The sequence below is a fragment of the Camellia sinensis genome, chromosome 6 (genome assembly GCF_055761805.1).
Source record: "Camellia sinensis isolate YWXY chromosome 6, ASM5576180v1, whole genome shotgun sequence".
In the NCBI taxonomy this organism is placed as follows: Eukaryota; Viridiplantae; Streptophyta; class Magnoliopsida; order Ericales; family Theaceae; genus Camellia; species Camellia sinensis.
The window spans coordinates 170,957,338-170,984,973 of NC_138966.1; the positions used below are offsets into that span (position 1 = coordinate 170,957,338).

The 27,636-nt window shown below is 33.7% G+C and overlaps 2 protein-coding genes and 1 long non-coding RNA gene across 5 annotated transcripts; 2 read left to right on the forward strand and 1 right to left on the reverse strand.

Moving 5' to 3' along the window:
* The first annotated feature begins 528 nt into the window (after positions 1-528).
* Positions 529-2,515, forward strand: LOC145793024 (uncharacterized). The gene is made up of 3 exons (XR_014333527.1): positions 529-693; positions 1,573-1,626; positions 2,392-2,515. It is a non-coding gene; the product is annotated as an uncharacterized LOC145793024 (long non-coding RNA).
* Positions 2,516-8,296: 5,781 nt separating this feature from the next.
* On the forward strand, positions 8,297-15,478 carry LOC114311167 (uncharacterized). Of its 3 annotated transcripts, none has more exons than XM_028257242.2 (15): positions 8,297-8,772; positions 10,003-10,097; positions 10,220-10,333; positions 11,143-11,247; positions 11,387-11,458; positions 12,347-12,459; positions 12,711-12,845; positions 13,067-13,135; positions 13,389-13,476; positions 13,593-13,664; positions 13,749-13,849; positions 13,987-14,104; positions 14,640-14,699; positions 14,818-14,928; positions 15,086-15,478. In XM_028257242.2, the coding sequence occupies exons 1-15, from the start codon at positions 8,670-8,672 to the stop codon at positions 15,194-15,196; spliced, it is 1,467 nt and encodes a 488-aa protein (XP_028113043.1). In that variant the 5' UTR covers positions 8,297-8,669; the 3' UTR covers positions 15,197-15,478. The 3 variants fall into 3 exon arrangements, with proteins under 3 accessions (XP_028113043.1, XP_028113044.1, XP_082731452.1); XM_028257243.2 differs by lacking the exon at positions 8,297-8,772 and adding an exon at positions 9,715-9,767; XM_082875326.1 differs by lacking the exons at positions 8,297-8,772; positions 10,003-10,097; positions 10,220-10,333 and adding an exon at positions 10,852-10,870.
* A 142-nt stretch (positions 15,479-15,620) lies between these two features.
* Positions 15,621-25,144, reverse strand: LOC114311168 (histidine biosynthesis bifunctional protein hisIE, chloroplastic-like). The gene is made up of 6 exons (XM_082875327.1): positions 24,940-25,144; positions 20,758-20,907; positions 17,207-17,311; positions 17,012-17,107; positions 16,746-16,897; positions 15,621-16,177 (listed from the first exon to the last, which is right to left on the reverse strand). The coding sequence occupies exons 1-6, from the start codon at positions 25,054-25,056 to the stop codon at positions 15,973-15,975; spliced, it is 825 nt and encodes a 274-aa protein (XP_082731453.1). The 5' UTR covers positions 25,057-25,144; the 3' UTR covers positions 15,621-15,972.
* Between the last annotated feature and the right edge of the window lie 2,492 nt (positions 25,145-27,636).

Genomic DNA, 27,636 nt, shown 5'->3' on the forward strand with positions numbered 1-27,636 from the left:
CTAATTGTCCTAATTTAAAGGAGTTGGTCAACAAAGTTGTACACCCAAAGCGGACAATATTGTGCTAATGTGGGGTTAGCTGCTCCTTGTCCTAATTTGGAGTTAGTCAACTTACGTAGTAGAGTGTGTAATGAGTCAACAAAGCCGTACGCCCAAAGCGGACAATATTATGCTAATGTGGGGTTGGCTGCTCCTTATCCTAATTTGAAGGAGTTAGTCAACTAATGTTGTGAGAACCTGAATATAAAAATTAAGTAAATAAATAAATAATAATAATATTACAATCTCAAATATTTTGGTGGTGAATCCTAAAGTACAAATTAAATATTTGGAGGATCTTTTAATTAATTTTAAAACCTAAAATAAATTTATGGTGAAAGTCTTTAATTTAGAGGCAAGATTTATTATTTAAAAAAAAATAGAGGGTAAGTTTGTAAGTATATTTTGTTATATTAATAGTTATATTTTATTTAAATTAATGGGTTAGAAAATAAAATAATATAAAGAGATAATAAACTAGAGCCTTTTGTTTAGATACATAACCCTAGGTTGCCTAATGCATTCTATACCAGCAGCAGGAGGCAGCCACGGGGAGAGAGAGAAATTGAGAGAAAAGAAGAAGAAAAAAAGGGGTTGCAAAGAAGGATGGATTTTTGGGTGTGTACTAGATCTTTGTCTTTCTTCTTCCTTAAGGTTTTGTTCTTTATCCTTACTCTATGATCATTTAGTTCATTGATGGAGAGGTCGTAGGTTTATGCATTGTGTATATAGATATCCTATTAAGAAACTTGAGCTAAATTTATGTGTAAAGATTGGGTGTAATTTTAGTCCAAAAATTCTGTACAGAATCACAAACTTTAAAAATCAAGAAAAACATATCAAACGGATGAATTTTGAACTGAAATTTTTACAGTAGATTAATTACATATTGAATTGCATATCTGATTTTTTTCATAATTTTTGGGAGTCAAAATCCATATAATTTGATGCGTTCAAATCTGTCCAGAAAACTGTTTTTAAACAGTAAATTCGGGAGTGTTGTTCTCTTTGGGTATAAATCAAAAAATTATCAAATTAGTGTCATTAGAACCGGTTACGAGTCTAGTTTCGTAAATTTTTGGCCTTGAATTGATTGCTCGTGTATATTAGGAGAACCGGTAATTTCTTTAAAGTGCTGTAGAAAACAACCTGGTTGGATATAATAAATTGTAGATAATTATTTTGATAAGCAAATCAAGTGAAACCAATTGGATTTGAAACTTAGGATATATTAGTTGATATCTGGAGGTTTTTAGAATTTTTCGAACAACGTGAAGTGGGTTTTTAATTTCCAAAGTCAGCAAATAGATTGGAAAAACTCTGTTTTATCTTAAAGTCACTTTTAGTTAAGTTTCGATCGGAACCCATGTCTTGGGTGATTTTAGACCTTGAAGACCATGAACTTAGGTAATATTTAAGAGTAACGGTGAGTTGGGTTGAGCCGTGTTAGTGCGCTTTAGTTGAGGTCACTTAGTTCTTATTCTCTAGTATTTTTAAATTAGTAGTGACGTATAGTTTTCATACTTGGTTCAGGGTACTAGTTGGACTTTCATACTCTATTCGAGGATTATATTATTTCGTTTCCAGGTGAGTAGTTTCATGCTACATATTTTTATAAATGTTCCCCTACCTTGAACTGTTGGAAAATTAAATTGTTGTTTCATGACTAAACTGTTTTAATAAATTATTATATTATCAATGGAATCAAATTATTTCTGAAACATGTGTGAACTTGGCATACTGTAAACTATTTGTTTTAGTCTTATGTTTATAATGATGAACTACCATGTTTTGCGAAACTGATGTGTATTAATTATTGGGACCATCTGTGTATTTAGTCTAGAGAAATTATTCCACTGTGTGTGGTGACTCTGGCCACTAGGGAATAGATCCGGGTTGGGCCGTGATGACTCTAGTGCTCAACGATTGTAAGGAAAAGATCTTAAAAAAAGCTAGGTGACCTTCAATCGGATCGTCTTTGAGAAAAGGCCCAGGTGCCACCTTGAGGATGACTCTTAGTTCGGTATTGGATCCAACGGGGCTTATAGTCTTGAGAACTCTGTGGCATATTATTTGTTTTTCTTGGTACCCAGAAAATTATTGGTGTTCATGTTATAATCTATTTTAAGTGGAAAATGTCATTTATCATGTTCTTGCGAGACATGAGTATTTTAAGTGTTGAACTGTGGAACCTTCTTTTTGAAACAGATTGTATTTACCAAACTGTATGCCAATCTAGTTTCTGTGATATATATCTTATTTTGGAATTGAACCCTGTTTTCAAAACTGTATTTATTATCCATGTTGCTACTCACTGAGCTATCAGCGGACTTAGTTGTTTACCATTTCCAGGTGTTAGAAGGACTTAGAGTGGACTCATGGCGTAGCAGGGACTCAATTGCATGGACCTCTAGGGCATTTATTTAATTTGTTTTAGGTTGCTTGTCGAGTTTTGTGCATACATTGTGGTTGAGTTTTATTTAGAATTATTTTATGTTGTGGGCGGTTTGTATCCCATTTAGTATATATATATTTTAGGAAGTTGGTTATGACTTGTTTTTCAATTGTGGCATCTCACTGGATTGAGTTTTGATTTATTTATTTATGGGCTATCATCACATTTATTCTTTGTCGTGTTGGGTTCATGTTTAGGCTTACGTATGCCTTGGGTTAAGTCCCTGTGGGCCACGGCCGGTCATGCCCGGATTTGGGGTGTGACAAATGTAGTAGAGTGTGTAGTTAGTCAACAAAGCCATGAGGGTCCTATTTTGAAGGAGTTAGTGAATAAAGCCGTGAAGGCATACCAAAAGCAGATAATATTATGCTAATGGGGGGTTGGCTGCTCCTTATGCTAATTTGAAAGAGTTAATCAACTTAAGTAGTGAAGTATAGTTTTCTCACGGAGTAATGTGAGATGGACACCTATTAAGCTTCTAGATTTTATAATTAAATTTATGACAAATTAAAAGTTAAAACGGTAGATGGTATTGGGCATTTTATGATTCTGAATATATTTTCGGGTGATTGAATTGAATTCCCATATGGGCCGTTCTGAAAATTAATTAATAATCAAATTAATAAGTGTGTGTACTGAGAGAAAATGTGTACTGAGGTAATTAAGTGTGTGGAAATAGAATTTCCCTTATAAGTTTCGGCAAGTGATTGATTACAATAAAAAAAAAATGTAAAAATAAGGAGGTGATGTGACGAAAATAAGTTTCTCTCCAAGTAAAGATTAGATTGATGTTAGAGCATTTCCAATCCAAATGTTTCATCAAATTTGAATTTTATAAAAAGTGTCTTTTTTTGATGCTCTAACCCTTTCACCAAATTTATATCAGATAGGGAGAAAACTAAAACTTTTATCAAATGAAGGGAATCTTTTGCCTTTTATCCAATTTAAATTGTTACTGTTGGATTGGACATCCTCTCAAATGTCCACCCAAGAGTAACTTTGACAACTTTTTTGTTTATGTTCGGATGACCTTTAAGACATTAGCACGGATGTCCTTCCGAACAACTAGAAATTTAAAAGAATCTAATAAAAATTTTAGTTTTAACATTGAAGTGAACGGTATCAAATCAAATTTTTATTCAAATTTAATAAATTTTTTGATTCAACGTTAGTGATGGTTTTACTATCATTTAAATATAAAAAAATAAATAAAATTACAAGTTATGGATCCATGGCTGACTTTTGTTACATCAAAAATGCTAAAGAGTTTAAAAATTCTACTAAAAATTTTATCAAATGTCTCACATGGGTAGAAAAACCATATAAGACTAACATTATATAGATCCCACACCCATATAAAACTTTTGATAAAATTTTTAATAAAATCTTTAAAATTCCTAACATTACTCTTATTACATTCCCCGCGCAGCCTCTATTAATTAATATTTTTCAAAGAAGAGTGGAGTAGTGACCCAACAATAACTGTTTTTGGTGGTAATAAAAAAAAAATGGAACACAATCCTAATTGTATCTACACACTAAAAGTTACAATTATACCCTTCACTCATAAGCATTATACACACACCACTCAACCCTCTTTTCCACACTATTTTTTATTTTATTTATTTATTTTTTTGGGGTCTGAAGCTTTTGTTTGGTCTTTTGGTTTTAGGATTTTTATGTTTACATAGTGAAAAACTACACATTCACTGTGTGGAACTGTATTGCTTGGCCGAGAAGGTTCTTGAGAGGTCTAATACAACATGGTCTATCAAATTGGTTTACAGAGCGAGAGGTCAGACCAATCCCATTCATCATGGTCTAATCCGAAGGGATCTTGTTGAATGAATTGATCCATTGTTGTCCCTTCCCTCATCGCCACCTCTGTACCTGCCCTGCTCATTCCCGCCAGCGAAGCAGGTATTGAAAATAGTCAAAGCACCCTGAACCGGACCAAGCAAGCACCCCTGGCTTGGGGCACCTTCTATAGGGGATTACCCGGCTTGTTCTTAGATAGGGCAAGTGCTCTAAGAGTGAAGCTAAGGAAAATGAGTAAGCCCTATTCACAGCGTCTGCTCTGCCTCTATCATCTACGTCAATTTGTGATTCCCAACTGAGAATGAGCCTGGGGCATAATCCAATTCTCATAAGAAGCTAGAACGGGCAGCCAGGCTTAAGAAAGCCTTTGTGCTTTTTGCCTTATTTAGGGACTAGAAGGCCTGAGCAAAGACCAGTGATAGATGAGGAAGAAAAAGAATATATAGAAATTTTGAATTTTTGCTTGTGATTGGTTATAACCCAATTTAATCTCAATGTGAATACTGTTGACACCATAAAATATTATTATTATTATTATTATTTTCAAGACACGTGGCATCCTTTTATTCATTTGAAAGTTAAAAGAAGTTATAGAAATGATGGAGAATATGAAGGACAAAGTGGATGAGTGGAAGGACACATGGCAAGACAAGAATGAAAATGGAAGAAATGGGTAGTTACTAAGTAGTTATTACTGTATTTTTTCCTCCATAACTAGCCATTAATGGCTACATTGTAAAGGATCCAAAATTCATAATCAAAGACAATTGATTTCAATATTTCTTGTCATTTTCCTTATCTTAGGAGTAGTTTAACATAGATTTATATTTCGAAGCATTTATTTTCAGCATTTCCATTTGGAAGCATTTTATGCACTTCCTTTTCGAAGCATAGAAGTAGAGGTAAGTAATTATTACTTTGATTGTTCACTCAATCGTCTTTCTCCGTCTCCCTCATTCTTCTTTTAATTTTTCTTTTCTCTACACTTGGTAATTTTGAAGTCCTCTTCGTTAAGGCAAAAGAACCGTCAATGTAATCGCTTGATAATTGGCTTGAATTTAATCTGTAAGGATTTTTCAATCCTTACTGACACGCTCGCATTTATGATATTTTCCTTCGTAGGAAAAATAAGCCAACAATTTTTGGCACGTCCAGTGGGACGTCAAGTGTAATAAATGAAAAATGAATTGGATTTGTTCATTTCAAATAGCCTAGATGAAATTTATTGGCGTAAACAAGAAATTTTGGATCTTCAAGAAGAGATCCATTTTCTTGATGAAATAAATTTTCATCCCTTACAATATTATTTAGTGGAAGAAAAAAGACACCATTTAATTGGAGAAATTCATCAACTTGATATGAAAATTCGCCAATGGAATGATAAGTTATCAACTCACACTACCAAGTCTTTAACTGAGGCCTTAATGAGCGGAATTGGTGAATTTTTTCAGAATTTTTCCATGGTTAAAAATAGCAAAAGCAAAGAGTTGATTTCATCAATGGCTCGGGGGGTTCAAGAATCCGTTTTTAAAGAGCCAAATTATGAAATTAACATAACGAAAGAGCATGTTCTTGAGCCAAATTTGGCTAAGAATGATGTTCCATGCATGGCTCGGGGGGTCTCAAAACCAATTTTTAGAGAGTCAAGTCATGAAAATAACATATCTATGGGTGATTTTCATAAGCCATTAATGTCTAACATGGAAAAACAACCCACTTTGCCAAATAATTATGAAAATCTATTCGGCAAAAGTCATGTTTTTAAAACAAACATGGTAAAAATAATGAATAAGTCACTGTTCATGAATTCAAATTTTTTGACATTTTTCAAAATGTCAAAAAGTATGAATTTTCATGGTCACACTATACCATGACTTTTGTTGTTCGAAATTCATTTTGGATTTGTGCATCACACCAAAATATAATTCTGATGATGTGGCTAATAAAATTAACAAATTGTTCTTATGAGTTCGAAGGAAAATATCATAAATGCATGAACTTGGCTAGGAAAAGCCTATGCATTTAAATAAGTGGTTGAGAATGGCTTATCTTTTCAAATTGATGGCCAGTTATTTGTATGTACACAATCAAAACATCGAAGATATATTCGAAGCATCAAGAGTAGTTTTGAAGATTGATTACTTCACCTTTGAAGCTGTATAAAGCTTTGAAGATACATTCGAAACATCAAGAGTTAATTCGAAGGTTGATTACTTCACCTTCGAAACTGTATAAAGCTTCAAAGATACATTTGAAGCGTCAAGCCTAACCTTGAAACTTCATTGTAAGTATCATCATCCTATATCAATGCTTCCAACTTTCGAGAGGTGATGTTGTACCTTCAAAACTGTGCCGCAAGAGCTTCGAACGATGAATTTGGTCTTTTATACCACCTTCGAAGCTTGTTATTGATCATCTAGTCATAATTTCATACTTATTCGAAGCACTTTATTAGTGCTATTATATCATTCGAAGTACTTTATTGGTGCTATTACATCATTCGAAGCACTTTATTGGTGCTATTATATCATTCGAAGCACTTTGTTGATATTATTCGAAGCATTTTATTGCTTAGATTAGTCATGTGCTTGGTTCACCCCTTCAAAAATTCAAGTAAATATCATTTTTAAAGGCCGCGGGGGGTAATGTTGGCACCATAAAATATTATTATTATTATTATTATTATTATTTTCAAGACACATGGCATCCTCTTATTCATTTGAAAGTTAAAAGAAGTTATAGAGATGATGAAGAATATGAAGGACAAAGTGGATGAGTGGAAGGATACATGGCAAGACAAGAATGAAGATGGAAGAAATAGGTAGTTACTAAGTAGTTATTACTGTATTTTTTCCTCTATAAATAGCCATTAATGGTTACATTGTAAAGGATCCAGAATTCATAATCAAAGACAATTGATTTCAATATTTCTTGTTATTTTCCTTATCTTAGGAGTAATTTAACATAAATTTATCTTTTGAAGCATTTATTTTCAGCATTTTCATTTCGAATCATTTTATGCACTTCCTTTTCGAAGCATAGGAGTAGAGGTAAGTAATTATTACTTTGATTGTTCACTTAATCGTCTTTCTCCGTCTCCCTCATTCTTCTTTTAATTTTTCTTTTCTCTACACTTGGCAATTTTGAAGTCCTCTTCGTTGAGGCAAAAGAACCATCAACGCAATCGCTTAATAATTGGCTTGAATTTAATCTGTAATGATTTTTCAATCTTTGCTGGCACGCTCGCATTTATGATATTTTTCTTCGTAGGAAAAATAAGTCAATAAATACTGATCTTCATTTTTTTTTCCCATTAACATCGGTACTATGGAGAATGGGTACCATTTAGAACATTTGAGGAGGCATTGAAAAATGAAAGCATTCGAGGGTTATAGTTGAGAGACATTAAAATGAAAGCATTTGAGGAGGCATTAAAATTTGATAGACCAATTTGAACCAATTTGATACTGACAGACTGTGTTTAATTTTATAGGACAAGTGAACCAATTTGATACTATTTTTTCAAAAAAAAAAAAACTTTGATATTATAATAAGTATATTTTTCTAATCCAAATTTAATGAAACATAGAAAGGGATAATTAAAGCACTATGGGAGATGTTTTGAAAGTATTACGTAGTAAACAACAATGGAAAAATTAGAATTTAATTTTTTTAACTTAAAAGATGTACATTAAGATTGTCATTAAATTAATATTCTATTAAGTATGTGTCTTAAATTAAGAGCAATATTAGGTATTATGAAAAAATTTTTATAAAAATGATCATGAAAGATTTATAACCTTGAATTACACTTAAAATAAAATACCACACACTAATCAAGATAATCCCAAAATCATAATTCTTTCGTAATCTTTCTCATATAAGTTTTTTTTTTATGATTCCTGACTTTCCTCAAAGCTAATTAAGTGTGTGGAAGGATAAGTGAATTTACAAACCACTTGCCGAAACAACCCTCGGTATTTGTGGTACAAATACAATGAAAACAAACTAAAATTAATGGTGGACATGGACATTACACCGCCCAGTCAAACATGTATGTCATGTAGTAGTAGTATATCATGTGATATTTTTGAGGACGTACATCATGTGATATGTATCAAAACTAAAAATTCCTCAATTTGGAATCCAAACCAAAACCCTCCCTTCAATCCATCCAAGAATCTTTAATAATATACAAACAAAAGCCTTCCTTCTCTTCAAAGACACCATCCAAACTTATTACAGACACTCTCCTGCGATTCTAAAATCACCATAAACAACAAAATTGCAAGAGAGCGATAGTCTGAGACTGAGATTTTGAGATTTATTGACAGAGAGACAGACAGAGAGACAGAGAATGGAGACTAAGAAGATGAAGAAAGATGTGATTCGACTGGAGAGAGAGTCCGTAATTCCAATTCTGAAGCCCAAACTCATCACCACCTTGTCCAACCTCATTCGTATTATTTCCTCCTCCGTTTTTCTCTCTTTCATTTTTTTTATTATTTATTTTAATTTTGTTTTTTAATATTTGTTGTAAATGCGTAACGATTGTTTAATGTGATGCATGTCAGTGTTCTGAACTGTTTATTATATTGATTCATACTCTACTACGTTCTATTTTTATGTTGTTACATACTTTTTTACTATTTTCGAAGAAAATAAAACTAGATTTGTCGTTTACCCATTTCCCTGGATTTATTATGTTCATGGTTTTGATATGTAGAGATCCCTTGCAGATTTTTACCCCTTTTCATTTTTTGCCCAGTTGATGAATTTTGATTATCTAAATATCTAACATCCATTCATTTCAATCAGTAAATATAATTACTGCTCATGTCAGCTATGTTATTTGGACTCAGCTACAAGTATTGGGTGCTCTGTCTTCAAATGTCACATATTTCTAAATCTAAAATTTAAGATATTTGTATATGCATCCAAAACGTTTTGTGTGGTTACCACAACATTGTGTCAAACAATTATACATATATACATATATATGTATAATATTTTTAAATTTAAATAATATGTTGTAAACTATTTGCAAATGCACTTCAAATTAAATTGGATTTAGAACAATATAGAATTCATATCTCTATTAGCTTGAAATGTTTCTTCTTTTTTTTCTTTTTTTTTTTTTTTGGGTGACAAAAAAAAGGGGTGATGCAGGCTCTGTCAGACCCCAGCCCCGGACTAAGACATTGCTTGAGGCAACGTTTAAGGGCACCACACTGAGGGACGACGGAGAGTCGAACCCGGGTTGAAAGTATTTTTGGGCCGACCCTTTCCGCTAAACCCAGCCCCCAGGGGCAACTTGAAATGTTTCTTACTAGCAAATATGAATAACTTCTTCTTCAAACAGTATATAAAATTAAAGTATCTAAGTGTCTAAATTGAATACAGGTGTTGGATGCATAACCCACTCTCTTATCGTTGTCATATTCAGTATACACGGGTAAATAGAAGAGTCTATGGAACACAGTGTGTCAATTAGCATTCTAACGCATGCCTTCTTTCATTCCCCGTAATAAAAAGATCATATCTAAAATGTAATGACTGACTGTTTGTGTAAACAAATAATATCTTTTTCGTTCTCTCTATCTGTCAAAGGTTAATTGTTTGGTTCACAATTGTGATTTCTGACAAAGTTATGAAATGATCTTAATGCGTTTTCTAAAAAAAATTTGCAGAAAATAGTTCTGACCGGGCTGAATTTTATAAGCTATGCAAGAGAGTTGAATACACAATTCGTGCTTGGTATAATCTGCAATTTGAGGATATGATGGTATTGTCCTGTCTCAATGCTGTATCAAAATGAAGTCTTCAATCCCCACAAACTCATTTATAGTCTGAATTTGCTATTTTTTCTTGTTTCAAATTTTCATTCATTGCCTGCTGTGCTTGCAGCAATTGTACTCCCTACTTGATCCTGTCCATGGGAATCGCAGACTGGAGCAGCAGAGCCTAACTCCTGAAGAGATTGACAATTTTGAACAGAAATTCCTGACATACTTATTTGAGGTATCTTGGCTTTTCCGTCTTAAATTAACACGTTTTCTCGTGTTGTTGCCCATTTAGATTAGATTTCAATAGCTTTGTTAGTTATGTGGGATAATGGACTTCAGGAAAAGGCATTTAAACAAAAAAAAAAAAAAAAGATTGCATAAACATTTTGAGAAATAACAACCCTATTTCATAATTTTTTTTTTCTTCAAATATTAGGCCCTTTCTTGGACGTATTTTTTTCTCCCTTGGTTGAATTTCATTCTGTAATATTAGTCTAGCCCCAAGTAAAAATTCTGGCTCTACCTCTTCATGCATGCGCATGTGAATGATGGGTTGTATTTTCAAATTCTACATAAAAGACAATAGAACCTATTAGTTCTCTTGGGATCCTATCACTGGTTTGTGGTTCCTATTTCTGTAACAACTCTCAACTGCTCAAAATCCTCTCTTTTTTTTTTTTCCACTTAAAATTTGATATTATGGTTTTCACAATCCCACTTTTTTGTTCTCATTGGCCATGTGTCTTGGTTTTTAGTGGTTCTGCATCTGTGTGTATGTCTCTGTTTTAAATAATTTTCTAAAGAACCATTATGCAATCATGCGAGGCTCCATGGAGTCTATGATACACTCTTGTGTTTGCACTTTGCTTTCTGGTTGTTGACAACTGATTTCAGGAATAGTATAATTAAATACCTCATTTTCTCTGCAGCTGGAAGGGAGTATTTTTGTCATCTTTGAAGTTTATTTCTTTGACTTTATTTTTCTTGGACTGATTTCCGCCAAATATTTTCAATTTTTGTTCTATTTCTCTTATTTTCATGCAGGTCATGGAAAAGAGTAATTTCAAGATAGCTACTAATGATGAGATCAATGTTGCACTATCGGGGCAGTACCTTCTAAATCTTCCTATAACAGTTGATGAATCTAAGGTTTGTAATTGCTCATGTGTGTTAAAAGTGAAAAACTGATATCTGCATTCCCTGGATATTCTCGTTTGCATACATACATACATACATACATGTATACTTTTTTCATGTCTAGTCTCATTTTTGTTTTCTTCAAATGCAGCTTGACAAGAAGCTTTTGAAGAGGTATTTTGAGGAGCATCCTCATGCAAACCTTCCGGACTTTGCTGATAAGGTATTGCTGTAAATGTAGCTTAAAAAGAGTTAGAGTTGATTGGCAGTCCTTATAAGAGTAAATCTAACTGCCAGTGTAGGTTTTGGTTACGCCTTTTTTGTGGTTCTCTAACAAAATTGCACAATTTCATGTGCTCTGCTGAAATCTCCTCTCATTTATAGTTATAGGAGAAAAAGCAGAATTATCCTAGTGGAATGGAACCCCAAAACTTGAGGCCTGGTTGAAGCTGAGTTAGATGGAATTACCAAACCATTCAAAAAATTTCCGTTGGCTGATTGGAAAATAAACTTTTCAAATTTTCCAATCACTACCAACTTGTCTTCCATATTCTAAATGAAGGCCCACCTTTTGAGGAGTCTATAATCCTACTGAGCTATAAAAGTTCCTTTCCATTTTATTTTTCATTCTTGTCTCCCACCCTCCCCCTTCCATTGTATATTTCTCATTATGGAGAGAATAACATTAAAAGGTAATTTTATAGTTGTTTTTTTTTAAAGTTTTACAAGTAGATTAGGATATCCAGGATATATAATTTGGTTGTTTCAAAAGAGATGCCTTAAATTTGCAGTTAGAAATTAGAGATAATTTGATCATCTTAATTATTATCTTAGCTTAAGAGATTATTTTATTTTCAAGTTAAAAGTCAGAATCGTAACTGTTGAATAATGTCCAAATTACTTCGATGATGTGACTTAACAAGGTCTGGATTATGACTAGTATCTGATTGTAATAATTTTGACATTAGTCACACGGTTATTGTGTCAGAATGGCAGAGCAAGATGTGTATTGCTGATCCCAATTAAGTGGGATAAAGTGCTTGTTTTATGCTGAGAAATATAATAAATGACAAATTTGCGTTTTCTATTGAATCCATGTATTTGTTTGTAGTACATAATATTCCGACGTGGCATTGGAATTGACCGGACAACTAATTACTTCTTCATGGAGAAAGTGGACATGCTCATTGCACGCTTGTGGGCATGGCTTTTGAGAAAGACTAGGTGAGCTAACTGTTGGAACACAACAGCAGTGTTAAGCCAGTATTTTGACCCTTGTGCAAGTAACTTCTACATTTTTGCTACCTACAAAAAAATAAAATAAAATAAAAATTCATATATTGTTTATGAACTGCAATCAGGTGTCAGAGAGTTCAAAGTTGTCTGTAAATTCCCTTCAATGTATCTCACCCTGTTGGACTAAGCTGCTGTGTGCATTTTCTATTTTTAACTTTCTGGGGTTATGGTGCTTGCAGGCTAGAAAGAGTTTTTTCCAGAAAATTAAATGCACCACACGATATAGATCCAAAAAATGATGATGAAATGCGTGCTAAGACAGAGCAAGATTACTTAAAAGTTGAGCGGATTCTTCTTGAAAATATGGAACTCAGGTTTGAAATAGCATCCATCATCTTGGTCTTGCAGTTTGATAGCTAATGGTCTTTGCTTAAAATATTCTTACCCCCACTGACTTATCAAAAAAAAAAAATATTCTTACACCCACTGTTCTCTTGGACCACCTAGAAGCCGACCTATGGATTATTTTGTTGTCCTACTTGAATTCTTGATGTTTATTGGAATTTTATGACCTCTTTTTTTCCCCTTCCTCCAGTTTTTCCAATCTGCTGGGCAAGGTCACCATCCAAGAACCTACCTTTGATAGGATAATTGTTGTTTACAGGTACTAGCTTCTGTTTTCCAACTCAAAATGTTGTGATCAATTTTTTGGATGATTTTATTGAAACAGTTCTTATATTCACTACCAATTTGGAAGTTATTTTTTCCCATGAAGTTGAGCACATGACAGTTTGTAAGAGAATATATGGAAAGCTCGTCCAGATTCTAAATTTCACTATTACTAAGGGCTCTTGGAGAGGGTTTATGGTGTTTGTCATTGAATTTGTTGATTTCTAACAACCATGATGATTATGCAGGCGGGGAACTACCAATACAAAAACAGAACGAGGAGTATTTGTAAAACATTTCAGAAACATTCCAATGGCTGATATGGAAATTGTCCTTGTAAGTTTTTGGCTGTGCCCTGAATATCTCTTGCTCTATTAGTGGTAATTTAACTTTTCTAAAGCCTGTTACTCCCTTATTAAATAATGACGTGGTGAACTTCAACCCTTAAACAGCCAGAAAAGAAAAATCCAAGTTTAACGCCAATGGATTGGGTCACATTTCTGGGTTCTGCCATTGTTGGGCTGGTCAGTACCTGATATCCATGAAATGTTTTTACTACTCGTCTTTTAACCATTTTTTTAAAATACAGAAACCATGTTTTTTTACAGGTTGCGGTAGTGGGTTCACTGGACATGCCTAAAGCTGATCTTTGGGTCATATTCGCCATCCTTTCGACTGTAATTGGTTATTGTGCTAAGACATACTTCACGTAAAGCGTTTTTGTTATTCAAATTTAATTCATGTGGATATGTATTGTTCAATCGAGCAATGCGCACTTTTGTGGCCGTGTCTGAGTCTGTTGATCTCATAGTTATTAATTTACCAAATGTTTCCTACTGCCTGTAGGTTTCAGCAAAATATGGCTGCATACCAGAACTTAATTACTCAGTCCATGTATGACAAACAACTTGATAGTGGAAAGGGCACTCTTCTTCACTTGTGTGATGATGTGATTCAGCAAGAAGTAATTTTCTAGCTAGAAGTTTGTTTTCAATTTTTATTTTTTTTCCAACCTTGAAGTTCAACTTTTTTTTAATCGATATTGAATCATTCTTATTCTGGTGGTAGATTAATAGGATTTGCATTCTCAGTTGTCTAAGGGTTGTCTGTGAGTTCCAAGCTGTAGTGTAAACAGACCAAAAGTTAATATGTATCACGTGGCCTATTTTATTTAGTGTTTCATGAATAATTAACCAAAAGTTATAAGTAGCTCCAATAAGCCACACCAAAGAGGGCCATAGTCAACTAGAAACTATATGAAACTTTCTTAAGCTGGCTCATAAATATGCAGTGGTTGAATTTTGGGTTAAAAAGGATTTTTGATCTATGTTTCATATTTTACTAAAGTGTTATTGAATCTTTAAATTGTAAGGATCATTGGGATGAATTTCTTGAATCTGACTCACAAGGCTCACTAGTCAATCAGGAGTTTCTCAACCTTGATGGAAGTGATTGCACAAAACCAGGTGCTTATAAAATCCCTTAATTTGAATGTGCAGGTAAAAGAGGTAATGGTTTCATTTTTCATATTGATGGAACAGGGGAAAGTTACTCGACAGGTATGCATGACTTGCTGACTTTTTTTTATTTATTTTTTTTATTTTAACAATGTTCTTTATATTGATTGTGATTCTCCAAAGCTATTGATGCATGAGTTTGTGTGATAATGTGAAATAGGAACTTGACCTGCGGTGTGAAAAACTAATTGAGGAAGAATTTGGTGTGAACTGCAATTTTGATGTGGATGATGCACTTCAGAAGCTAGAGAAGATGGGCGTTGTTGTTCGGGTGAGTATATCACTTTCTTCTTTTCTCAAGTAACAAGTTTATTCTTTCTTCAATTCAAATGAAATTTTTGTTGGTTGAACACTAGTAAGGGGGAATATTTGATAACATTCTTTTACGCTTTTGCTTGTTTTGATGAGAGTGAAATCTTTGAATACAGGATATGAATGGATACAGCTGTGTAGGTCTTAAGCGTGCGAATGAGATCATTGGACCCACCACAGAGGAGCTTGTGCTTAAGGCTAGAAAGTGCACACTTAGTCCTCCTTGATGTTATTGTACGAAGCTAAGCTGGCTGAGATCCAGCACACGCAAACAATCCTCCGCTCTCAAATCACCCTCCTTTGTATGGACACTTTGCCAGCATTTGTTTCCTTCTTTACCATCCCATTAACATGTGTAATGTTTGCCTGTGGAGTAAACTCGTCTTTCCATTTTTTAATTAATTAATTTGTTTGTTTAATTTTTATTAATTTATCTGCTTGTAATGCTACATGGGTCAGCTTTAATGACCTCTTTCAATGCAATATTTTGTGAGTAGTGTTTCCTAATACCCAATGGATCAGTGTGGCAGAAATTTGTGAGCAATATAATGCAATACATTTTTCTACTTTATATTTTGTAAAGGAAAGAAAAGTTGCACAGATAGGCGGCCATTTTGAGGAGGCAAAAAACAAGAAGCAGCGTGCACCAAATTAGCCAAGTGAAGATGAATATTGATTATACAAATTAATTATTACAACTGCATCCAATCTTACATGGCTGGACAAGGGTTACAAGAAATTTTGCAGCAACAGAACTAAAAATGAAGCATAGTTCCTTCTGAGTGAAGATTGATGAAAATATATTCTCTCGTATATACTTTGCACTTGATACATATAACAAGTGCCAAAAAAGAAACCAGGTTTGATCTAAAACTACCGTGATTGGCTTGAAAACAAAAAATCTGGTGGCATAATCAGCTGTTCAGCGGACAACTGTTTCTAGTGATCGACCATAACCTGGTGGTTGAAAGAGGCATACCCAACAGGTGATAAGCTTGATGCTTTATTGCTGCAGTCTGCGACTTTTCTTCTCCTCAATGCCAGATTGTGAAAATCTCGGTCTAAGGACTTGCAAGACCTTTTCCATTTTAACACCTCTTAGTGCCAACAGCACCATGGCATGATAAAGAACATCTGCCATTTCTGAGGCTGTCCTTGATTTGTCTTCACTCTCCTCAAGCGTTTGGCACAACTCGTGTGCCTCCTCCCTGCAAAGCAAGCAAGTTTCAGATTTGTGTAAATCTCAGGTTGAAATACTTATCTGCCTCTTGCTCCATACATAAGTCAGTTTACAAGAACACACAGCCTCCATTAGTTTCAGAGGAAAACATTTTCTAAAAAATGCTTTTCAAATTTTCTAGCTCTGGTATGATGGAAAATGACAGTCAACAGAAAATAAGGTTATTTGAGTGGAAAATGTCTCACTTTTGAAAAGTGAAAAAGTTAACCACATTAAAATCTTACTAACGCCACCCCACCAGCAGCAGCACCTCCATCACACCAGCAGCAGCACCAGCACATTAGTTTCACAGTCCCAACCAAATATAGGAATATGTTTTCTACACAACATTTTCTGAAAAAAAGCTTTTCATTAGAAAACGTTTTCGGCTGAAACAAACTAAGCATAAACTATGATCATTTAACCATCCAGAAGCCATATTTGTTTTAATAACCATTTTATTTCCTTGACAAGTAGAGAAACAAGCATCACTCACGAAAAAGAAAGAGCAAGAAAAAACATATCTAACAACAAATCCAACATAGCACTCACGATACCGGATTTTCGAGCACAACAACTTGTCATCAAGCGATAGTCGTTTTGACCACGAGGGTTTCTCATTTTGTGGTCCTGACAGTTCTGCTTTCCGTTGGGAGATTGTTGATTCTAACGAGTACAATGTTGTCAAAGCCATCTTGCTTCCCTCAACCTACTATAACAAACCAATATCAAATTTTATTCCCAAAAAAACAAAAGAAGATACAAATAGCTTGAAATAACAAAATGCTGGCAAATGAAGTCATATCAGAGAAAAGAAATGAACCTGTGGATTTTCCAACAGATCAAAAACTGAAGTATAATAGCAAGTTTCTGCCCCCGTGTGGCAAGTAGGGCCGTCAGGCTTCCCAAGGTATATTATCTGACAAATAGTTCCAACTTCCAAATCAATTCCAACAATAAGGTAAACTAGACGAATAAGCATAACCATGGACAGTTAATGAAAGTCATCAGAACTTACAGAGTCACGGTCACAATCAAGAAAAATGTCATGAACATCAATGAAATTCATAGAGGTCTCCCCCTTTGTCCATAACTTGGACCGCAACCGGCTGTAGAGCGTTGCCTTACGAGAGGAAATCGTTGTTGTTAGTGCATACTTATGTTGTTATAATGAAAATTACAACAAAATTATTGCAGAGAAAAAATAACCAAATTTCACAATTGAGTAGATATATTGTAGACATACAAGCATATTCGCTCCCAAAATCAATGATCGTTATCCCATTAAATCAATGAAATGAAAACATAAAGCTTGAGCAAAATATGAAAATATTTCACCCATGCTTCCACAAGAAAGCCATGGAATTGAAAACATTTCAAATAGTTCTTGATATAGCTTATAAAAAGCACAAATTCAAGAACATATATTTACAAAATTGGAATCATGTTATTCAATGAAATTGCAGAAATGATTTAACAGAGAGAATACCACTTTTCTAGTGCTTGCTTCTTCTTTTTTTCCTGATCCAATTTCTAATTCTTACTTAAACAAATAGATTCTCTACCATGCAATGATCAAATGAATTCTAACATGAACCAAACAAAAAAAAGTAAATAGAAGACATGTGAAGAACAATATCCAGAGTTTGTATCATATTCATATCAACCAGAAAGGAACACCACCAAATAGAAAAGTTAATAGTTTAATTGGAAGCTAACATTACAATCTTTCCATGCTTTTTCTTTCGCCTTTGCGTTACACAGATCCAATAAATTATATATCTGCAAGGGTTTTATTTTTGTTTTAAATTGCTATGTAGATTCCTTCTGGGACCCAGTCATTTGCCTTACAGCCCACCTCCATCTTGGTGCGTCATGGCATCAATTTGATCACCATCCCTCATGTTAAGCTGCTCAATCAAATCAAGAGTTAATCCAAACAAGGCTACAAGCATGACATAAAACAAACTTTATCTACTTTCTTCTTCTTTTTTCTTTCTTTCCACAGTCAAAATGAGATAAGAACTGCCATTAATAACATGTCACCTTGAAGTCAACTAAATTTTATGAAATTGCAGAGACAGGTAGTTTGTGCCTAGAGACTGTTAATAGGCCAAACTCTTAGAAGAAATTTTAACTACTACGAGTTATATTCAACATTCAGTGAATAACCAACAAGTACCAATTTCAAATTATGCCAAATCAATGGCAACCACGACATAAATAGCAATGATATAGTAGGTAGGCAGACAACCATTTACATGGAAAACCTTCCTTGTGCACAAGAGAAAAAGTAAAAACTACGGTCACACCCAACAAAAAACAAATCCACAATCAATAAAAAAGTTTATAAGATTCCTTGTGCACAAGAGAAAAAGTAAAAACCACGGTTAAACTTTTTTGTTTAACAGAGAGAATACCACTTTTCTAGTGCTTGCTTCTTCTTTTTTTCCTGATCCAATTTCTAATTCTTACTTAAACAAATAGATTCTCTACCATGCAATGATCAAATGAATTCTAACATGAACCAAACAAAAAAAAGTAAATAGAAGACATGTGAAGAACAATATCCAGAGTTTGTATCATATTCATATCAACCAGAAAGAAACACCACCAAATAGAAAAGTTAATAGTTTAAATGGAAGCTAACATTACAATCTTTCCATGCTTTTTCTTTCGCCTTTGCATTACACAGATCCAATAAATTATATATCTGCAAGGGTTTTATTTTTGTTTTAAATTGCTATGTAGATTCCTTCTGGGACCCAGTCATTTGCCTTACAGCCCACCTCCATCTTGGTGCATCATGGCATCAATTTGATCACCATCCCTCATGTTAAGCTGCTCAATCAAATCAAGAGTTAATCCAAACAAGGCTACAAGCATGACATAAAACAAACTTTATCTACTTTCTTCTTCTTTTTTCTTTCTTTCCACAGTCAAAATGAGATAAGAACTGCCATTAATAACATGTCGCCTTGAAGTCAACTAAATTTTATGAAATTGCGGAGACAGGTAGTTTGTGCCTAGAGATTGTTAATAGGCCAAACTCTTAGAAGAAATTTTAACTACTACGAGTTATATTCAACATTCAGTGAATAACCAACAAGTACCAATTTCAAATTATGCCAAATCAATGGCAACCACGACATAAATAGCAATGATATAGTAGGTAGGCAGACAACCATTTACATGGAAAACCTTCCTTGTGCACAAGAGAAAAAGTAAAAACCACGGTCACACCCAAACAAAAACAAATCCAGAATCAATAAAAAAGTTTATAAGATTCAAAACGAAAGAAACCCCCCCCCCCCCCCCCCCCCATCTTGCAGTTTTTCTCGAATCTTCTCACTTTCATGGCTCTAAGCTCCTTATACACTCTTGATCTGATAGCTCCATGGAACTCCTTGCTATGATCTTCATACCTTGTGGCACCATTACACAAATTGCCGAGGGTGAATATGTCAAGCAAGTGTGTGCATGGATTATTGTGCCAAAAATTCAGTGTCGTAATTTTTAATAAGATGTATAATGAATGAAGATCAAGTTCAAAAATTGATAAGCACGGGTTTCAAGGACTTTTTTAGAAATATGATAAAAACAATTTGTGTCTCAAAAGTGGCCAACGTTTACCTTGGTCATTTTTGCCCATTTTACACTAAAGTTCAACATGTAAACTAATCTAGGGTCAAGCTAGGTCAACTTCTGCAATATTGAAAAGTGTCCTAAAAATGGTCTCCTAATGTTTTTGGCGACAAAAGTTTCACTTTTACCCTCATATGTTGTAGTCATATAAAGAGAAGAAAGAATGCAAATGGAGAGCCTTGAACCCACAAACCTCCCCCAACCTGAGTTTTTATACTATGTGAAGTCACCAATTGTCCTGAAAGCTTAAGCTGTTAGGAAAAGTCGAACAATGTCTATCAAGATATTCAACAAAACCAAATATCAACATTTACATAAGTGTGTCTAGTTTTGTGGTATACAAGTTGTTTCTAATGTGGCAAAGTGGTAGATAGACATATAAAGTAAAGAAACCCTAAGATGCCAATTAGTTTAGCTGGTGACTGTAAGGATTTAGTAGTCAAGTCTTGCCCTTGGTTTTAGGTTGGGAGGGTTATATATAGGTTGACACAGGGCTACCCATCACCATTATGAACTTTTGAGAGAATGGACAGGAAAATCATATACAATATGCGCAATATAGGAACAGAACAGCAGCAGTAGTTCAGCTTAAGAATATAAGCACTTAGATTATATTAGTGTAAAACAGAATTATCAACAGATGGATAACTAAATAATGTCCAAATTAGTTTATTCTCCACGGATGCACTGCACAGTGCCATTCCATTTTCACTCTTATAGTAGTGGGAACTAAATATTGAGTGACTAATTTTTAAAGCCGAATAGGGTATTCACATGAAACACTAACAATAGGATAGTAAAACCAGTACATTGTACTAGTCTGTGTTTTGGGATATGCACGTGCAGGAGCGAATGTGTGCGCGTGTGCACGCCCGTGCACGTGCACGCGCACGAGAGAGAGAGAGAGAGAGAGATGTGTTTTACATCATGGGGAGTTCGTTTTACAGGAAAGCGATCGCCTTCATAAAGGAACTCCACAGTCTTGTATGCCAAGTTTCGCTTTTGGCAGTAAGCCCGAAAGACCTTCAGCAGCATGGTGTTAGTTTGGATCCTGAAAAACACCTCTACGCCATCCTACAATCATGTGGACAAATGAAAACATAAATACCAAAGGGAAGGGCAAAGGAGATGAGAAAATAGAGTATTACAGCACATTTGAGGAGTGAATCTGAAGCCAATCTAAAGGCAGTCTAAAAACATTCGGTAGAGCAGTGATTTAAAAGCCTGAATCCAAGCTTTGACAGACTTGTTCAACTTAAATTGAGCAGTGTCGTAGCCAAACACGTCTGTCTGATTGGATTGAATTTCAGCTTGCAAATCATTTTTCTAAGAGAAAGATCATGGATTGAAAAAAATATATTTTATTTATTTATTTTTATTTTCATTGGGGGGGGGGGGGGGGGGGACACTGAAATCAGGACATCTATAAACAATTCTTTGCATATAAAGTATATGATTCATTGTTGTGGTATAGCAGTAAACAACACATATTTTGAAAAAGATGATACGAATAATTAAGCATTATAATGCAAACATGTTAAAGTGGTTGAGGAAACTTCGATATTTTAACTTGACTCCTTGCACAAAAGTCTTCTGGAGTTAAATGTGTTATTAAATAAATGAATTTTTTATCACCAGACAGAAAGTAGTGTGACTATTGTTATCCCGTTTTCTATTTATCCTATGGCCTATGATACTTGACATCCCAACTAAATTAACTCTGAACTTCGCACCTCAATGATACCGCGACTTTGAACCATGGTCAATGCTCGTGAGAGTCACTTATTTAGACAGATATTTTAATTAGCCAAATTTGAATATTTTATAATATTTGTGACCCCGTGTGGTAGCTAGGTTAGTCTCTTGCAAAATATGGTTGCTGGTTTTATCCAAAATACTCTTGATTATAGATGAAAATTTGCCCCAGCTTGGCCCTGACCCCGTTCCCTTGCCCATCCCATGTGGATTTTCCTGACCTGAAAAGAAAACAAGGAGGGCAAGGCATTTGCTTTGCCTGGGCTGTTTTTCCCACCCGCAAGGGCGGAACCAATGAAGGCCTAAGGGACCCATGAATACAGAAAGTATCTCTAAGAGCATCTCCAATGGTGAACTATTTTTTTCATCAAATCTAAGAAAAAAAAAGGCTATTTCCTCAATTTGATACGAGTTGGTCCAACGGTAAACACTGTTGCTTGCATCAAATGCCTGGGGACGTCCGGTGGGATGACTGGCTGGTCGACCCGTTACGCCACTGATTTTTTTTTTCCTCGCCTCCATTTTTGTTTCCAATTTTGTTTCCCATTTCTTTTTTCCGTCTTCTTTCTACAGGGCCACTGCCACCATCACATTGCAGATCGCTCTTTACATTGGCTGCACCTCCAAGTCCTGTGTCACTCACATTAGAAAACTCCCATTCTGTATCACTCACAGGCCTGAGCTCTCTCTCTCTCTCTGCGTGTGACCACTTCCATTAGTCCATTTTAGCAGATACCCAGCTTTACTCGTCTCTCTCTCTCTCTCTCTCTCTCTCTCTCTCCCTCTGTGACCATCATTATTTCCCAGCAGATGAAATGATGAAATGGGTTTCTCTAAAAACTGTTTCCAAGAGCTACCGTTACTAGAGACCCACTTTATATGTATCAATGTAAGAAATGGATCGGTTTAATCCTTCTATAAAAGCACCATTTTTCACTCTCTTTCCTTAAAACCCCAGTGATCAAAACCCACAAAACCTTCATTTTGGCACAAACCCCACATCTTTTTTCACCCACATTCCTCCAAAAAAAGCCCTAGCTTTTTCACTTTTCTCACTAGCCCAATCTTTTAAAAGCAAAACCACCACTCTCAACTGAACTTAGCAAGCAAATAGGGATGGGTTGTTGCCTCTAAACTCAAGGAGGAAGTAGTCTCTATTTGTCGAGAGAGAAATGGGTTTCTCCAAAGCTGTGTACCAGAGCTACCATTTTACTAGAAACCCACTTTATATGTATCAGTGTAAGAAATGGGTTGGACCATGCAAGGGACAACCGGTGGCGGTGGGACGTCCTATGGGACGACCGGTGGGGCAACTAGTGGGACATCCGGCCGGTTGTCCGGTGAGACCCACCTCCAACGCAAACGCACAGTGTTTTGATGAAATCTGCCCAGTTCCTTAGTTTGGTGAAATTTTTTGGCGGTTTTCATTTTGATATCAGTTTGATGAAACTGTTGGACCCAAAAAAGTTATTTTTTTTCACCAAATTCAAATTTAGTGATGGTTTTGCTTAATCGTTGGAGATGGTCTAATATATCTCTTGTAAAATTATATTAGTGTCTCTTCTAAATTATTTTATGGTACCTAATAGTTTTTATTTTTCTAAAAGAACCCCTTATATGATGTTTTAAAAAGAGAGCAATAATATACAAATATAATGCTTGTACAAAAATTATATACATAATGAGCTGAGATTTTGTGATTCCTTCATTTTCAGTCAAAACATTTATTATTATCCTTATAATTTCACAAATGCCATTGACACATCGTTCTGTTAAATTTTTTTATATGAATTTTAACTAGGGCATTTAGCCTAGTAGTATGAGATCTTGGGTTCAACTTATATGAGAAATAGTTTGATACAATTTGTAGTATTTGATTTATTTCGTTCCCATTATGAGGGTTAAAAAGTGCCCCTCCTAAATCAAATTCCTAGATCCGCCACTATCCACCCGCACCCAAAACCGCACCCGATTATATTAATAAATACCGTTTGTATGTATGTATTTTACCAGCGGCAGGTGCATCGCAATGTGTATGCAACGTTGCACGTGATTTTTTATTTTTTTTTAATGGTTTGATGATTGAGGTATATGATTAGATGAAAACCATTTAACAATTTTAAGTAGTTTGACGAATGATATAACCCTTTAGCAATTATTAGATATGATAATTGAAGGCCATTTTTGAAAGAAGAAAAAAAAGCTGTGACAACGTTCACACCAAATGATTTTGCTCGTGTATCCAACAAACCCATCCCCACCTCAACAAGAAATGGGGTGGGGGATGGGACACCACAATCCCACCCTTACCAAACTCCTTTGAGCATTGCATAAATAAATGATTATGGACATAGATTTGATTAGGATTCAAATCAATTCAAAAGATTTTTCTTCCTAAAGTTTATATAGTCTTAGTTAAAATTAATAAACATAACACTCGTATCTAATTATGATTTAATTAATTTATTGCTTGATTTCACGATACCCAATTTCCAAATGACTCTCCTTTGGAAAATTGGGTGAGAATAATTTAACTAACTTAGCCTCCGTTTGGAAGGTGGGTTGACTTTTTGACTTTTTTTGACTATTTTAGTCTGGGCTAAAAAGTTTGGTTTGAGAAGGGTTTTTTTGATTCTTTGGCTTTTTTAATTTTTTTTGTGAGAGAAGAGTGTAATGGTTATGGGTTGGATGTGATGTTTTGTTTTTTATGACTAAAATAACCTATTTTGTCTTTTGTGACTAAAATAGTCAAAAAAAAAAAAAAAAAAAAAAAAAAAAAAAAAAAAAAAAAAAGGCATAGAAAAGCTCTTCCCAAACGGACCCTTAAAAAACAATATAAATAAAAAAATAATAATAAGATAAAATATAACATTTAAATTATAATTATTTTATTTTTTTCATAAAATTATAAATAAAAATATCAAAAAAAATTTAACGAGTTAAAATAGTCATAATGCCAAAAAAAAGCCAAGTAATGTAAAACAGTTCTACCCAAACGAACGCTAGACCCAACAAAAATTATTCAATAGTTTATATTCCGACACACCACCATGGCATGAGCACAAAAGAAAATTTGGCTATATCACACCCAAAAAATGGATTTAATCTTTTTTTTTATTATTATTAAACATCCAAAATAATCAACATAAATACATGTACGACACGATTCAAGTACAATTATGGAGAATTTACAAATCAAATAAACTTTTCAAAAATAATTTCACACGGAAAAGTTAATGATTTTAATAATTTAAAATAATAAAAAGAAGAAGAAGAAGAACAAGAAAGAGTAAGAGAGAGTTGAAGAAAGAAACAAGATAGAGAAGAAGAGAAAAAGAAATAAACACGCACCTGGCCCTTGATCTTGATATCGATGACTGAAGATGACTGGTCTATGGACCTCTTCCTGCTTTTTTCTTGCCGGGGATGACCATCAACTTCGGACATCTTTTCCTTTTCTTGCAGCATACCAGACCCACAAGACACTTTCTCGGAGGGATTTTCCCGAGAAAAAGAAAGATGACAGAGATAGAAACGTTTCCGAAAAAGAGTAAATAGTTCAAAAAAAGGCTGGGTCCTATGAAATGATGACTTGCCAATTTGGCTGCGGCTGTCACTTTCACACTTGGGTCTTGGACATATAAGCCTCGTTTGGTTGGTGTTTTTTAAAAAATTTATAAAAAAAAAAATTTACAAATAAATTTTTAAAAGTAATTAAATTAAATAAATTTTTAAATTTTTTTTTTCAAAACTAATTTGGTTTATAAATTTTCCAAATAAATTTCTCTTTCATACACATCAAATCAATCACTTTTAAAATAATTTTTAAAAACATCTTTTAAAAAAAAATCAAACCAAACAAATTTTCGTACTTTTTATCTCAAAACATGTTTATCAAATACAAACCAAACAAAACCATAGCGTTTTGTTTGTATTTTGCCTTGCTTTTAGCCATCTTTTGGCAGAGAACTAAAATAAGGGTAGGGGTTAAAATTGTAATAAAAAAATAAACTATATTAAAGATTAATAAAATAAAATATTATATTTAAATAATAATTATTTTTTAAAAAAAATTTAAAAATTCAACTCAAACGAAAATTTTAATCTCATAATAAAATAATTAAAAAATCAGTTCACTTATCAAATGAATTTTTATGTCTCGTTTGGGAATAACTTATTTTAGTATTTTTTTAATTTTTTAGCTAAATATAAAGTAAAAAAAATTATATATTTAGAATAATTTTTTGATTTTTTACCAAAAGACGTACAAAAATTAGAGAGAAATTAAATGTTTGACTTTTTTGTATATGTTGTTAACTTTTAATTTTTTTAGTGACTTTTTAAATTTTACACTAAAATATTGAGTTGCCAAACAAGACCTTAGTGGCTCTTTGGAAAGTCTTTAGTTTTATTTTTTTTAAGTAATTTTCATTATAAATTATATTAATGGGGTGTTTGAGATGATCTAAATAAATCATCGTTTAGCATGGGGTTATCAGGTTAAAATAGTTATAAAAAGACAAAATAGAATAAAAATCAATAAGATAAAATATTACATTCAAATCATAATCATTTCATTTTATATCTCACAAAAATAAAAAATAAAAACTAAAAAGCTCAACTCAAATTGTCCTTATTTGAAATAAGATTCGAAATTTAAGGTCAAATATGTCACAATTGAAAAGTTAAAGAACAAAGTAATACAAGCCTCAGACTATAAGAACTATTAATATAATTCACTCTAAAATTATCTTTTAAAAAATGAGACACGAGCATCTCACTTTTTTTTAAAGAGATATCAAGTCATTCTAGTGCAACAATTACCAAACTTGACTTATAGGTACAAATATCTCGTTTTCGTTAAAAAGATATCAAGTCACTCTAACGCAATAGGGTAGTGTTATACAAACAAATTTTCTTTATAAATTGATGTGTCACCTAGAATATTAATGAGTTAGGTCTTATTTCACATTTTAAAGTTGTATCACTCCATGCCACATCAATTTATAACAAAAATTTATATATTTTTTTTTATTTATACAGCATTTTCCACCGTAACAACCACCAAACTTGTCTTATCCTTAAAGAGATACATTTAAATCATCAAATGCGTATGTGTGTGGATTTTGTGAATCCATCATTAAGTTATAATCATTGATTACTTCAAATTATTTCTGATTGCCAAGATCCACGCAGCTAGCAAAAATAGAAAGGGTGGTGGTAATAATGTTGGGAATATATGTTTTCACAGACTTTTATGATGGATAGGCATAAATATTTTTTAAAATAGATTGTTAAGTTAATAGAATCACACAAATGGATATTAATATAGTATATATATATATATATATATTTACAAGTGTCACTCGAGATTTAATATGCATATGCAAGATCATATTTCTGATATTAGTCTATTGACTAGAGGTGTATAACTATATGTTGGAAAATTTAGTTTTTATAGATTTATTTTGGACTAACTTTGAGCCCAAAATTAAGTGGAGTCCACACGTCTTTTGAGATAGGTCTAAAGAGGTGACGTGTTCCTTATCGCATAGCAAGTCACACGGTGAAGACGGTTCGTCAAAACCATTTATGAGTAAATAGGAACTTGACGTTGTTTTCGGATTCGTGTAATGGACATTTAAAGAATTAAATGTAGATTTTCTTGAAATGTATTATCCTACGTTGAAACTATAATAGAGTTTTTGTGAGTATATAAGCTCTTAGTGTACTAACTTGGGTTGTGCCCCAAGGGGCATCCCAAGTTTGTTGAAGAGAAAAGTTATGAACAAAGTGAACCTTAGCCTAAACCACAACATACGCGCCGTCCGACCAGCCGGGCGCGGTTGTGGGTCGGGTCGATTCTAATATTAATTTTTTTGACAAAATTTATTTGAATTTTTAATGAAATCAAATTCAAATTTTGTGCCAAAAATTGAATTAATTTTTTGTTCATTTTTATATCCTTCAGTTCGAAATTTCCAACAGGTTAACTGTTAAAATCTGCTCATAACCGAACAGGTACACAGATAGAAACTGCACAGTTCG